General features: G+C 31.9%; 1 protein-coding gene across 1 annotated transcript; it reads left to right on the top strand.

Annotated features, from left to right (window-relative positions):
* The first annotated feature begins 840 nt into the window (after window positions 1–840).
* On the top strand, window positions 841–7,833 carry eef1akmt1 (EEF1A lysine methyltransferase 1). The gene is made up of 5 exons (XM_083902195.1): window positions 841–855; window positions 1,682–1,880; window positions 2,087–2,169; window positions 2,693–2,982; window positions 7,349–7,833. The coding sequence occupies exons 2-5, from the start codon at window positions 1,725–1,727 to the stop codon at window positions 7,480–7,482; spliced, it is 663 nt and encodes a 220-aa protein (XP_083758321.1). The 5' UTR covers window positions 841–855; window positions 1,682–1,724; the 3' UTR covers window positions 7,483–7,833.
* Window positions 7,834–14,383: the final 6,550 nt, after the last annotated feature.

Here is a 14,383-nt window from a genome sequence, read left to right as displayed (position 1 = left end):
TCACTAATAAATACACGCCTGTGTTAAATGTAAGAAAACTGGAACTTTAATTTTGTCTAATGGTTGTTTCTTTAAACTTCATTTAAATTATTATAAATTTAACATTATAATCAATATTTTAACTGAACAGGGATTATGATATTAAAAGAATCTTAGAATGAGAACATTTTACGTATGTTAAGTATGCTAGCTAGCTAACTAACTTGTTACGCTAGCAAAACCATTGTACATGCACCGACGTGAAATATAGAGTTTAAGCAAAAATACAAAGTGAAATTATTATTATTATTATTTTACAAATGACCCTAATCCTCTTCCATACACATCTAAAAACCTTTTCCGAGCATCTTTTTATTTTACGTTTGACTTTTTCGAGAAAAAAAGAAAATCTTTCTTCACAGTTGCCGGACTTTCTGCCGTACGTCATCATCGTGCGGCGTTTTTTAACAGTTTTAAATTTTCCACTCCGATATTCGATTAACCGACTGCATCACGTGTATGTGTGACTCTGACTTAAAACAGATAAATTAATATGTTTTAAACCATTTAAACATTAAAAGTTAGATACTATTTTTGAGCTGTAGTTGCCGTAAGTCATCAGCCTGCAACACAGCTGCACGTTCGCAGCGGAGATAGAAAAATGTTCCTTTTGGTACTTTATTATTATTACTTTCACCCAAATCCATCATATGATTCGTTTTAGCCTCTTCTTATCTAATTTGTGTGGTTTTATTCTATTTATTCCTTCATTTTTACAAATCAGAGCTTTTATTCTGAAAGTCGGGTTTCGTCCCGGATATGACGTAGTAGCTCGCCCCTCTGGTGGTCAGTCTGCGCTGTCCCTCACTGACACAGGTATGTTGTCGACTTTCCGAGATCGAAAAGTTATGTTTTTTAAGTTTTTAATGCTAATTTGTGAACAAATATTAACGTAATGTTGAATTGTGAGATGCGTCGATGGTGTGAAAGCAGCTCTGCGTCCCGTAGCCCGTGTTTTCGTGCACAGAACACAACGCAGTGTAGCTGACGTACAGATTGAGTCGACTACATGTGCACACGTATATTATGTATATGTAAATATGTATGTATGTATGTGCATGTATGTGTATATATATATATATATATATGTATGTGTATATATATATGTGTATATATATATGTGTATATATATATGTGTATATATATGTATGTATATATATATATGCGTATATATATATGTATGTTTATATATATGTGTATATATATATGTATATGTATATATGTGTATGTATGTGTATATATATATATGTGTATATATATATGTGTGTATATATATGTGGGTATGTATATATGTATGTGTATATATGTATGTGTATATATATATATGTATATGTTTGTGTGTATATATATATGTATATGTATATATATGTATGTGTGTATATGTATATATACGTATGTACTGTCTTATTGTTGTTATTATTAGAGGTTAATGTCATGCAACATTAGCCTAAATGCATGAAATCCAATTATATATATTAATATTGGTTTTTTGGTTTTTTTTATGGACTTCTCTGCACACTGTGTGGTACTTTTATGTATTTAGATTATTTAGTATTTAATTAGCTAATTTTACTGACATAATACTTCTTATTCTTGCTACTTTTCTTCACGCATAATCACGTTTTCTTTGATTTCGTCACAGCGTCCTCTTCATCCTCCTCCTCCTCTTCTTCATCGTCGTCGTCATGAGCGACAGCGACGATGACGACGACGTGCCCACGCTCTCCGCTCACGCGCTCGCCGCCCTGCACCAGTTTTACGCAGAGACCTGTTCTGGTTCAGGACTCGAGGGCTCGACGCAGTCGGACCAGTTTGCAGTGGGATCAGTGGAGGAGGACTGGGTGAGGTTTACACTGATGATTCAGCATATGGTGTCATTCTGTGTTAGTGTCGATAAAGTTATTCATGTGCGTTTATACAGGGATTATCTGAGTATTATCTAATTCTATCTAACCCTCTTCAATGTAATTTGTATTTTATTGACTATCTTTGTTCTGTTTGTTGTTGTTATTGTTTATTATTGTACTTATTTCCGTCTCTTCCTCAGAGCATGAGTCAGTTCTGGTACAGTGACGAAACAGCCACTCGGTTAGCGGAAGAGGTCGTACGCGAGGCTGGAGAGGGAGGCAGGTAACAACGCACCTTATTTTACAGAAGTGTTGTCAACCTTAGTCGTATATGTACTGTTAGTATTATCGTTATTTGTATTCGCATTAGTATAATTGTTGGTGTTACTGCAGTGTTTGTTAGTTTAAAGTATTATAAAGATAGAAAACATGTACAACAACACACGTTTAATGGCGTCAACGTTAGCGCTTGGCACGTTTCCTTGACGACTGACCGAAAAAAGACGTGCGTGACGTCATGTTTGCGTGACGTCCCGATTTGTTAAAATGAGTCTCTAAAGTAACGCTAAACTTCAAAAACAGAGGCACACATACGTAGTACACAGGTACGCGCTAACGGTGCTAAACGAGCTAATGCAGCTAACGGAGCTAACTGGTAAACGGTGCCTGGACTCCGGTGTCGCGGCGCGGAAACATTTACGTCTCTCGCGTTAACGTGCGTAATCTGTTTATGTAAATAAAGTTTAGGAAGTGGTTAAAGCCCCGCCCCCCTCATGTGTCCTCTCCTGTCCTCTCTTGGCTCTCAGGATAGCTTGTGTGAGTTCTCCCAGTGTTTATCAGAAGCTGAAGCAGGGCGTCGTGGGCGGCTCTCAGCGCGTGACCGCCGTCGTCTTCGAATACGACCGACGATTCTCCGCCTACGGGGACGACTTTGTCTTCTACGACTACAACGAGCCGCTGTCCTTCTCCGCCGACGTCCCCCCGCGGAGCTTCGACGTGGTCTTGGCCGACCCTCCGTACCTGTCCGAGGAATGTCTGCGCAAAGTGGCCAAAACCGTCAAATACCTGAGTAAAAGTAAAGTCCTGCTCTGCACAGGTGAGACCCGGGGACACGAGAAGACACAGACGTGTCTTATTATTGTCTTCTCTGACAACTTCAACCTGAAAACGGATCAGTTTTAACCAAAAGGTCATATGTCTTCCAAAATTTGACCAAAAAGTCATACTTTAGCATGTTGTCCAAAATTTGACCAAAAAGTCATACTTTAGAATGTCGTCCAAAATTTGACCAAAAAGTCATACTTAAGCATTTCGTCCAAAATTTGACAAAAAAGTCATACTCAAGCATTTCGTCCAAAATCTGACGAAAAAGTCATACTTTAGCATGTCGTCCAAAATTTGACAAAAAGTCATACTATAGCATTTCGTCCAAAATTTGACCAAAAAGTCATACTTTAGCATGTTGTCCAAAATTTGACCAAAAAGTCATACTTTAGAATGTCGTCCAAAATTTGACCAAAAAGTCATACTTTAGAATGTCGTCCAAAATTTGACCAAAAAGTCATACTTAAGCATTTCGTCCAAAATTTGACAAAAAAGTCATACTATAGCATTTCGTCCAAAATTTGACAAAAAAGTCATACTTAAGCATTTCGTCCAAAATTTGACAAAAAAGTCATACTCAAGCATTTCGTCCAAAAGCTGACGAAAAAGTCATACTTTAGCATGTCGTCCAAAATTTGACAAAAAGTCATACTTAAGCATTTCGTCCAAAATTTGAAAAAAAGGTCATACTAAAGCATTTCGTCCAAAATTTGAAAAAAAGGCATACTATAGCATTTCGTCCAAAATTTGACAAAAATGTCATACTTAAGCATGTCGTCCAAAATTTGACAAAAAGTCATACTTAAGCATTTCGTCCAAAATTTGACAAAAAAGTCATACTTTAGCATGTCGTCCAAAATTTGACAAAAAGTCATACTTAAGCATTTCGTCCAAAATTTGACAAAAAGTCATACTTAAGCATTTCGTCCAAAATTTGACAAAAAAGTCATACTATAGCATTTCGTCCAAAATTTGACAAAAAAGTCATACTATAGCATTTCGTCCAAAATTTGACAAAAAAGTCATACTTAAGCATTTTGTCCAAAATTTGACAAAAAAGTCATACTATAGCATTTTGTCCAAAATTTGACAAAAAAGTCATACTTTAGAATGTCGTCCAAAATTTTACCAAAAAGTCTTACTTTAGAATGTAGTCCAAAATTTTACAAAAAAGTCATACTATAGCATTTCGTCCAAAATTTGACAAAAAAGTCATACTTTAGCATGTTGTCCAAAATTTGACAAAAAGTCATACTTAAGCATTTCATCCAAAATTTGACAAAAAAGTCATACTTAAGCATTTCGTCCAAAATTTGACAAAAAAGTCATACTATAGCATGTCGTCCAAAATTTGACCAAAAAGTCATACCTAAGCATTTCGTCCAAAATTTGACAAAAAAGTCATACTATAGCATGTTGTCCAAAATTTGACCAAAAAGTCATACTTTAGCATGTCGTCCAAAATTTGACAAAAAGTCATACTTAAGCATTTCGTCCAAAATTTGACAAAAAAGTCATACTCAAGCATTTCGTCCAAAATTTGAAAAAAATGCATACTATAGCATTTCGTCCAAAATTTGACAAAAATGTCATACTTTAGCATGTCGTCCAAAATTTGACAAAAAGTCATACTTAAGCATTTCGTCCAAAATTTGACAAAAAAGTCATACTTAAGCAAGTCGTCCAAAATTTGACAAAAAGTCATACTTAAGCATTTCGTCCAAAATTTGACAAAAAGTCATACTTAAGCATTTCGTCCAAAATTTGACAAAAAAGTCATTCTATAGCATTTCGTCCAAAATTTGACAAAAAAGTCATACTTAAGCATTTCGTCCAAAATTTGACAAAAAAGTCATTCTATAGCATTTCGTCCAAAATTTGACAAAAAAGTCATACTTAAGCATTTCGTCCAAAATTTGACAAAAAAGTCATACTATAGCATTTTGTCCAAAATTTGACAAAAAAGTCATACTTTAGAATGTCGTCCAAAATTTGACAAAAAAGTCATACTTTAGAATGTCGTCCAAAATTTTACCAAAAAGTCATACTTAAGCATTTCGTCCAAAATTTTACCAAAAAGTCATACTATAGCATTTCGTCCAAAATTTGACAAATAAGTCATACTATAGCATTTCGTCCAAAATTTGACAAAAAAGTCATACTTTAGCATGTCGTCCAAAATTTGACAAAAAGTCATACTTAAGCATTTCATCCAAAATTTGACAAAAAGTCATACTATAGCATTTCGTCCAAAATTTGGCAAAAAAGTCATACTATAGCATTTCGTCCAAAATTTGACAAAAAAGTCATACTATAGCATTTCGTCCAAAATTTGACAAAAAAGTCATACTATAGCATTTCGTCCAAAATTTGACAAAAAAGTCATACTTTAGAATGTCGTCCAAAATTTGACACAAAGTCATACTTTAGCATGTCGTCCAAAATTTGACAAAAAGTCATACTTAAGCATTTCGTCCAAAATTTGACAAAAAGTCATACTATAGCATTTCGTCCAAAATTTGGCAAAAAAGTCATACTATAGCATTTCGTCCAAAATTTGACAAAAAAGTCATACTATAGCATTTCGTCCAAAATTTGACAAAAAAGTCATACTTTAGAATGTCGTCCAAAATTTGACACAAAGTCATACTTTAGCATTTCGTCCAAAATTTGACAAAAAAGTCATACTATAGCATGTCGTCCAAAATTGGACAAAAAGTCATACTATAGCATTTCGTCCAAAATTTGACAAAAAAGTCATACTATAGCATGTCGTCCAAAATTTGACAAAAAAGTCATACTATAGCATGTCGTACAAAATTTGACAAAAAGTCATACTTAAGCATTTCGTCCAAAATTTGACAAAAAGTCATACTTAAGCATTTCGTCCAAAATTTGACAAAAAAGTCATACTTTAGCATGTCGTCCAAAATTTGACAAAAAGTCATACTTAAGCATTTCGTCCAAAATTTGACAAAAAAGTCATACTTTAGCATGTCGTCCAAAATTTGACAAAAAAGTCATTCTATAGCATTTCGTCCAAAATTTGACAAAAAAGTCATACTTAAGCATTTCGTCCAAAATTTGACAAAAAAGTCATACTATAGCATTTTGTCCAAAATTTGACAAAAAAGTCATACTTTAGAATGTCGTCCAAAATTTTACCAAAAAGTCATACTTTAGAATGTAGTCCAAAATTTTACCAAAAAGTCATACTTTAGAATGTCGTCCAAAATTTTACCAAAAAGTCATACTTAAGCATTTCGTCCAAAATTTGACAAAAAAGTCATACTATAGCATTTCGTCCAAAATTTGACAAAAAAGTCATACTATAGCATTTCGTCCAAAATTTGACAAAAAAGTCATACTTAAGCATGTCGTCCAAAATTTGACAAAAAGTCATACTTAAGCATTTCGTCCAAAATTTGACAAAAAGTCATACTTAAGCATTTCGTCCAAAATTTGACAAAAAGTCATACTTAAGCATTTTGTCCAAAATTTGACAAAAAGTCATACTATAGCATTTCGTCCAAAATTTGGCAAAAAAGTCATACTATAGCATTTCGTCCAAAATTTGACAAAAAAGTCATACTATAGCATTTCGTCCAAAATTTGACAAAAAAGTCATACTTTAGAATGTCGTCCAAAATTTGACACAAAGTCATACTTAAGCATTTCGTCCAAAATTTGACAAAAAAGTCATACTATAGCATGTCGTCCAAAATTTGACCAAAAAGTCATACTTAAGCATTTCGTCCAAAATTTTACAAAAAAGTCATACTACAGCATTTCGTCCAAAATTTGACAAAAAAGTCATACTTTAGCATGTCGTCCAAAATTTGACAAAAAGTCATACTTAAGCATTTCGTCCAAAATTTGACAAAGTCATACTATAGCATTTCGTCCAAAATTTGACAAAGAAGTCATACTATAGCATGTCGTACAAAATTTGACAAAAAGTCATACTTTAGCATGTCGTCCAAAATTTGACAAAAAGTCATACTTAAGCATTTCGTCCAAAATTTGACAAAAAGTCATACTATAGCATTTCGTCCAAAATTTGACAAAAAAGTCATACTATAGCATGTCGTACAAAATTTGACAAAAAAGTCGTACTTCAGCATCTCGTCCAAAATTTGACAAAGAGTCATACTTTAGTATTTTTAAGCTATTAAAAATATCAGTATATAATATTTTTATAGCAGTTTTTGGGAATGTGACTTTTTCCGCCTCTAGGAACAAATTAGTAGGTTTTTTTTAGAGAATGATGACTTATTTTCTATTATTTCAGCAGCTTTTTACACCAGATTTTTATGTTTATATTAATATTGTGTGTTGTTGTTGTTGTTGTGTTGCAGGTGAAGTGATGGAGACTTTGGCCAAAGAGCTGTTGGACGTGACAAAATGCCGTTTTCTGCCCAAACACAACAAAAACTTGTCCAACGAGTTCCACTGCTTCGTCAACTATCCATCTCGTCTGTCGTCCTGCTGAAGACGCCCCCCCACCCCCCGTCTCCCCAAAGACACTCGATTTACTGGATTTATTACCATATGAATGAAAGACGTTTATCAGTTCTAACAGCTCTTATTTAAAGCTTTAAGCTTATCAAACGTGAGAATTTTCAGAAATTTGAAGACATTTGTGGCTGTGTTTCCTTTTTTCATCAGTAGGGGGCAGTAATTCATCATTCATCATGTCAGGGCTTTTATTGTGTAAAACAGTTGTTTTATTGACATGTTGCTATTTATTTATTTATTTATGCTGACGTCCGCTGCCCTCTGGAGGTAAACATGAGTTTGCTTGTGCAGATACCAGTTTTAGCTCCAGTTTGTTGTGATCTGTCTTTGTTTTTGGACACAAATATATAAAAGTTATTTAAAAACAGTTTCTTCTACTCTTTGCTGTCATTTTTTGGACAACATACTAAAGTATGACTTTTTTTTAATCAAATTTTGGAACAAAAAACTTTCTTCTAAAAAATTGTCAAATTTTGGACGACATAGTATTGTATAACGTTTTTGTCAAAGTTTGGACCAAAACATTTTTTTACATTTTGGACTATGATGTTTTTAATTTGACAATTTTTTGGAAAAAATGTTTTGGTCATAAATCTGACAAAAACGTCTTACTATACTATGTCGTCCAAAATCTGACAATTTTTTATGAAAAAAAATTTGGTTCAAAATTTGACAAAAACAACATACTATACTATGTTGTCCAAAATCTGACAATTTTTTTGAAAAACAGTTTTTTGGTCCAAAACTTGACAAAAATGTAATACTATACTATGAAGTACGTCGTACTCTACTATGTCGTCCAAAATGTGACAATTTTTTGAAAAAAAAAATTGGTCCAAAATTTGACAAAAACGACATACTATACTATGTCGTCCAAAATCAATCAATCAATCAATCAATCTTTATTTGTATAACCCACAGTTTACATAACATACTATACTATGTAATACTTCCTACTATAATATGTCGTCCAAAATGTGACCATTATTTGAAAAAAAAATTTGGTCCAAAAGTTGACAAAAACAACATACTATACTATGTCGTCCAAAATCGGACTATTTTTTTGAAAAACATTTTTTTGGTCCAAAACGTGACAAAAAGCCATACTATACTATGTAGTACGTCGTACTATACTATGTCGTCCAAAATGTGAACATTATTTTAAAAAAAATTTGGTCCAAAATTTGACAAAAACGACATACTATACTATGTTGTCCAAAATCTGACATTTTTTGAATTCTTATTTTTTTTAGCCCAAAATGTGACAGAACATCATACTATACTATGTCATCGACCTCAATGTCATACTACACTATTTAGTCCAAAATCTGACAATTTTTTAGAAAAAAAAAATTGGTCCAAAATTTGACAAAAACGACATACTATACTATGTCGTCCAAAATCGAAAAAAAAATTGACATGTGTTTTTTTAATCCCAAAATGTGACAGAACATCATATTATACTATGTCATCGACCTCAATGTCATACTACACTATTTAGTCCAAAATCTGCCAATTTTTTAGAAAAAACATTTTGGTCCCAAATTTGACAAAAACGACATACTATACTATGTCGTCCAAAATTGAAAAAAAAATTGAAATGTGTTTTTTTAATCCCAAAATGTGACAAAACGTCATACTATACTATGTCATCGACCTCAATGTCATACTACACTATTTAGTCCAAAATCTGCCAATTTTTTGGAAAAAAAAGATTTTGGTCCCAAATTTCACAAAAGCGACATACTATACTATGTCGTCCAAAATCGGAAAAAAATTGACATGTGTTTTTTTAATCCCAAAATGTGAGAGAACATAATACGATACTATGTCATCAACCTCAATGTCATACTACACTATTTAGTCCAAAATCTGACCATTTTTTGAAAAAAAAGATTTTGGTCCCAAATTTGACAAAAACGACATACTATACTATGTCGTCCAAAATCGGAAAAAAAATTGACATGTGTTTTTTTAATCCCAAAATGTGAGAGAACATCATACGATACTATGTCATCAACCTCAATGTCATACTACACTATTTAGTCCAAAATCTGACCATTTTTTGAAAAAAAAGATTTTGGTCCCAAATTTGACAAAAACGACATACTATACTATGTCGTCCAAAATCGGAAAAAAAATTGACATGTGTTTTTTTAATCCCAAAATGTGAGAGAACATCATACGATACTATGTCATCAACCTCAATGTCATACTACACTATTTAGTCCAAAATCTGACCATTTTTTGAAAAAAAAGATTTTGGTCCCAAAATTGACAAAAGCGACATACTATACTATGTTGTCCAAAATCGGAAAAAAAATTGAAATGTGTTTTTTTAATCCCAAAATGTGAGAGAACATCATACTATACTATGTCATCGACCTCAATGTCATACTACACTATTTAGTCCAAAATCTGACCATTTTTTTGAAAAAAACATTTTGGTCCCAAATTTGACAAAAACGACATACTATACTATGTCGTCCAAAATTGAAAAAAAAATTGAAATATGTTTTTTTAATCCCAAAATGTGACAAAACGTCATACTATACTATGTCATCGACCTCAATGTCATACTACACTATTTAGTCCAAAATCTGACCATTTTTTTGAAAAAAACTTTTTGGGCCAAAATTTGACAAAAACGACATACTATACTATGTCGTCCAAAATCGAAAAAAAATTGACATGTGTTTTTTTAATCCCAAAATGTGACAGAACTTCATATTATACTATGTCATCGCCCTCAATGTCATACTACACAATTTAGTCCAAAATCTGCCAATTTTTTTGAAAAAAAAGATTTTGGTCCCAAATTTGACAAAAGCGACATACTATACTATGTCGTCCAAAATCGAAAAAAAAATTGACATGTGTTTTTTTAATCCCAAAATGTGACAGAACATCATATTATACTATGTCATCGACCTCAATGTCATACTACACTATTTAGTCCAAAATCTGCCCATTTTTTTGAAAAAAACTTTTTGGGCCAAAATTTGACAAAAACGACATACTATACTATGTCGTCCAAAATCGGAAAAACATTTTTTTTATCCCAAAATGTGACAGAACATCATACTATACTATGTCATCGACCTCAATGTCATACTACACTATTTAGTCCAAAATCTGACAATTTTTTAGAAAAAAAAAATTGGTCCAAAATTTGACAAAAACGACATACTATACTATGTCGTCCAAAATCGGAAAAAAAAATTGACATGTGCTTTTTTAATCCCAAAATGTGACAGAACATCATATTATACTATGTCATCGACCTCAATGTCATACTACACTATTTAGTCCAAAATCTGCCAATTTTTTAGAAAAAACATTTTGGTCCCAAATTTGACAAAAACGACATACTATACTATGTCGTCCAAAATTGAAAAAAAAATTGAAATGTGTTTTTTTAATCCCAAAATGTGACAAAACGTCATACTATACTATGTCATCGACCTCAATGTCATACTACACTATTTAGTCCAAAATCTGCCCATTTTTTTGAAAAAAACTTTTTGGGCCAAAATTTGACAAAAACGACATACTATACTATGTCGTCCAAAATCGGAAAAAAAATTGACATGTGTTTTTTTAATCCCAAAATGTGAGAGAACATCATACGATACTATGTCATCAACCTCAATGTCATACTACACTATTTAGTCCAAAATCTGACCATTTTTTGAAAAAAAAGATTTTGGTCCCAAATTTGACAAAAACGACATACTATACTATGTCGTCCAAAATCGGAAAAAAAATTGACATGTGTTTTTTTAATCCCAAAATGTGAGAGAACATCATACGATACTATGTCATCAACCTCAATGTCATACTACACTATTTAGTCCAAAATCTGACCATTTTTTGAAAAAAAAGATTTTGGTCCCAAATTTGACAAAAGCGACATACTATACTATGTTGTCCAAAATCGGAAAAAAAATTGAAATGTGTTTTTTTAAGCCCAAAATGTGAGAGAACATCATACTATACTATGTCATCGACCTCAATGTCATACTACACTATTTAGTCCAAAATCTGACCATTTTTTTGAAAAAAACATTTTGGTCCCAAATTTGACAAAAACGACATACTATACTATGTCGTCCAAAATTGAAAAAAAAATTGAAATATGTTTTTTTAATCCCAAAATGTGACAAAACGTCATACTATACTATGTCATCGACCTCAATGTCATACTACACTATTTAGTCCAAAATCTGACCATTTTTTTGAAAAAAACTTTTTGGGCCAAAATTTGACAAAAACGACATACTATACTATGTCGTCCAAAATCGAAAAAAAATTGACATGTGTTTTTTTAATCCCAAAATGTGACAGAACATCATATTATACTATGTCATCGCCCTCAATGTCATACTACACAATTTAGTCCAAAATCTGCCAATTTTTTTGAAAAAAAAGATTTTGGTCCCAAATTTGACAAAAGCGACATACTATACTATGTCGTCCAAAATCGAAAAAAAAATTGACATGTGTTTTTTTAATCCCAAAATGTGACAGAACATCATATTATACTATGTCAACGACCTCAATGTCATACTACACTATTTAGTCCAAAATCTGCCCATTTTTTTGAAAAAAACTTTTTGGGCCAAAATTTGACAAAAACGACATACTATACTATGTCGTCCAAAATTGGAAAAACATTTTTTTTATCCCAAAATATGACAGAACATCATACTATACTATGTCATCGACCTCAATGTCATACTACACTATTTAGTCCAAAATCTGACAATTTTTTAGAAAAAAAAAATTGGTCCAAAATTTGACAAAAACGACATACTATACTATGTCGTCCAAAATCGGAAAAAAAATTGACATGTGTTTTTTTAATCCCAAAATGTGAGAGAACATCATACGATACTATGTCATCAACCTCAATGTCATACTACACTATTTAGTCCAAAATCTGACCATTTTTTGAAAAAAAAGATTTTGGTCCCAAATTTGACAAAAATGACATACTATACTATGTTGTCCAAAATCGGAAAAAAAATTGAAATGTGTTTTTTTAAGCCCAAAATGTGAGAGAACATCATACTATACTATGTCATCGACCTCAATGTCATACTACACTATTTAGTCCAAAATCTGACCATTTTTTTGAAAAAAACATTTTGGTCCCAAATTTGACAAAAACGACATACTATACTATGTCGTCCAAAATTGAAAAAAAAATTGAAATATGTTTTTTTAATCCCAAAATGTGACAAAACGTCATACTATACTATGTCATCGACCTCATTGTCATACTACACTATTTAGTCCAAAATCTGACCATTTTTTTGAAAAAAACTTTTTGGGCCAAAATTTGACAAAAACGACATACTATACTATGTCGTCCAAAATCGAAAAAAAATTGACATGTGTTTTTTTAATCCCAAAATGTGACAGAACATCATATTATACTATGTCATCGCCCTCAATGTCATACTACACAATTTAGTCCAAAATCTGCCAATTTTTTTGAAAAAAAAGATTTTGGTCCCAAATTTGACAAAAGCGACATACTATACTATGTCGTCCAAAATCGAAAAAAAAATTGACATGTGTTTTTTTAATCCCAAAATGTGACAGAACATCATATTATACTATGTCAACGACCTCAATGTCATACTACACTATTTAGTCCAAAATCTGCCCATTTTTTTGAAAAAAACTTTTTGGGCCAAAATTTGACAAAAACGACATACTATACTATGTCGTCCAAAATCGGAAAAAAAATTGACATGTGTTTTTTTAATCCCAAAATGTGAGAGAACATCATACGATACTATGTCATCAACCTCAATGTCATACTACACTATTTAGTTCAAAATCTGACCATTTTTTGAAAAAAAAGATTTTGGTCCCAAATTTGACAAAAACGACATACTATACTATGTTGTCCAAAATTGAAAAAAAAAATTGAAATGTGTTTTTTTAATCCCAAAATGTGACAGAACATCATACTATACTATGTCATCGACCTCAATGTCATACTACACTATTTAGTCCAAAATCTGACAATTTTTTAGAAAAAAAAATTGGTCCAAAATTTGACAAAAACGACATACTATACTATGTCGTCCAAAATCGGAAAGAAAATTGACATGTGTTTTTTTAATCCCAAAATGTGAGAGAACATCATACTATACTATGTCATCGACCTCAATGTCATACTACACTATTTAGTCCAAAATCTGACCATTTTTTGAAAAAAAAGATTTTGGTCCCAAATTTGACAAAAGCGACATACTATACTATGTTGTCCAAAATCGGAAAAAAAATTGAAATGTGTTTTTTTAATCCCAAAATGTGAGAGAACATCATACTATACTATGTCATCGACCTCAATGTCATACTACACTATTTAGTCCAAAATCTGACCATTTTTTTGAAAAAAACATTTTGGTCCCAAATTTGACAAAAACGACATACTATACTATGTCGTCCAAAATTGAAAAAAAAATTGAAATATGTTTTTTTAATCCCAAAATGTGACAAAACGTCATACTATACTATGTCATCGACCTCAATGTCATACTACACTATTTAGTCCAAAATCTGACCATTTTTTTGAAAAAAACTTTTTGGGCCAAAATTTGACAAAAACGACATACTATACTATGTCGTCCAAAATCGAAAAAAAATTGACATGTGTTTTTTTAATCCCAAAATGTGACAGAACATCATATTATACTATGTCATCGCCCTCAATGTCATACTACACAATTTAGTCCAAAATCTGCCAATTTTTTTGAAAAAAAAGATTTTGGTCCCAAATTTGACAAAAGCGACATACTATACTATGTCGTCCAAAATCGAAAAAAAAATTGACATGTGTTTTTTTAATCCCAAAA

Source organism: Microchirus variegatus, assembly GCF_963457635.1.
Source record: "Microchirus variegatus genome assembly, chromosome: 16".
NCBI lineage: Eukaryota > Metazoa > Chordata > Actinopteri > Pleuronectiformes > Soleidae > Microchirus > Microchirus variegatus.
The sequence above is the reverse complement of the archived record's forward strand: the minus strand, read 5'-3'. Positions and strand labels throughout refer to the sequence as shown.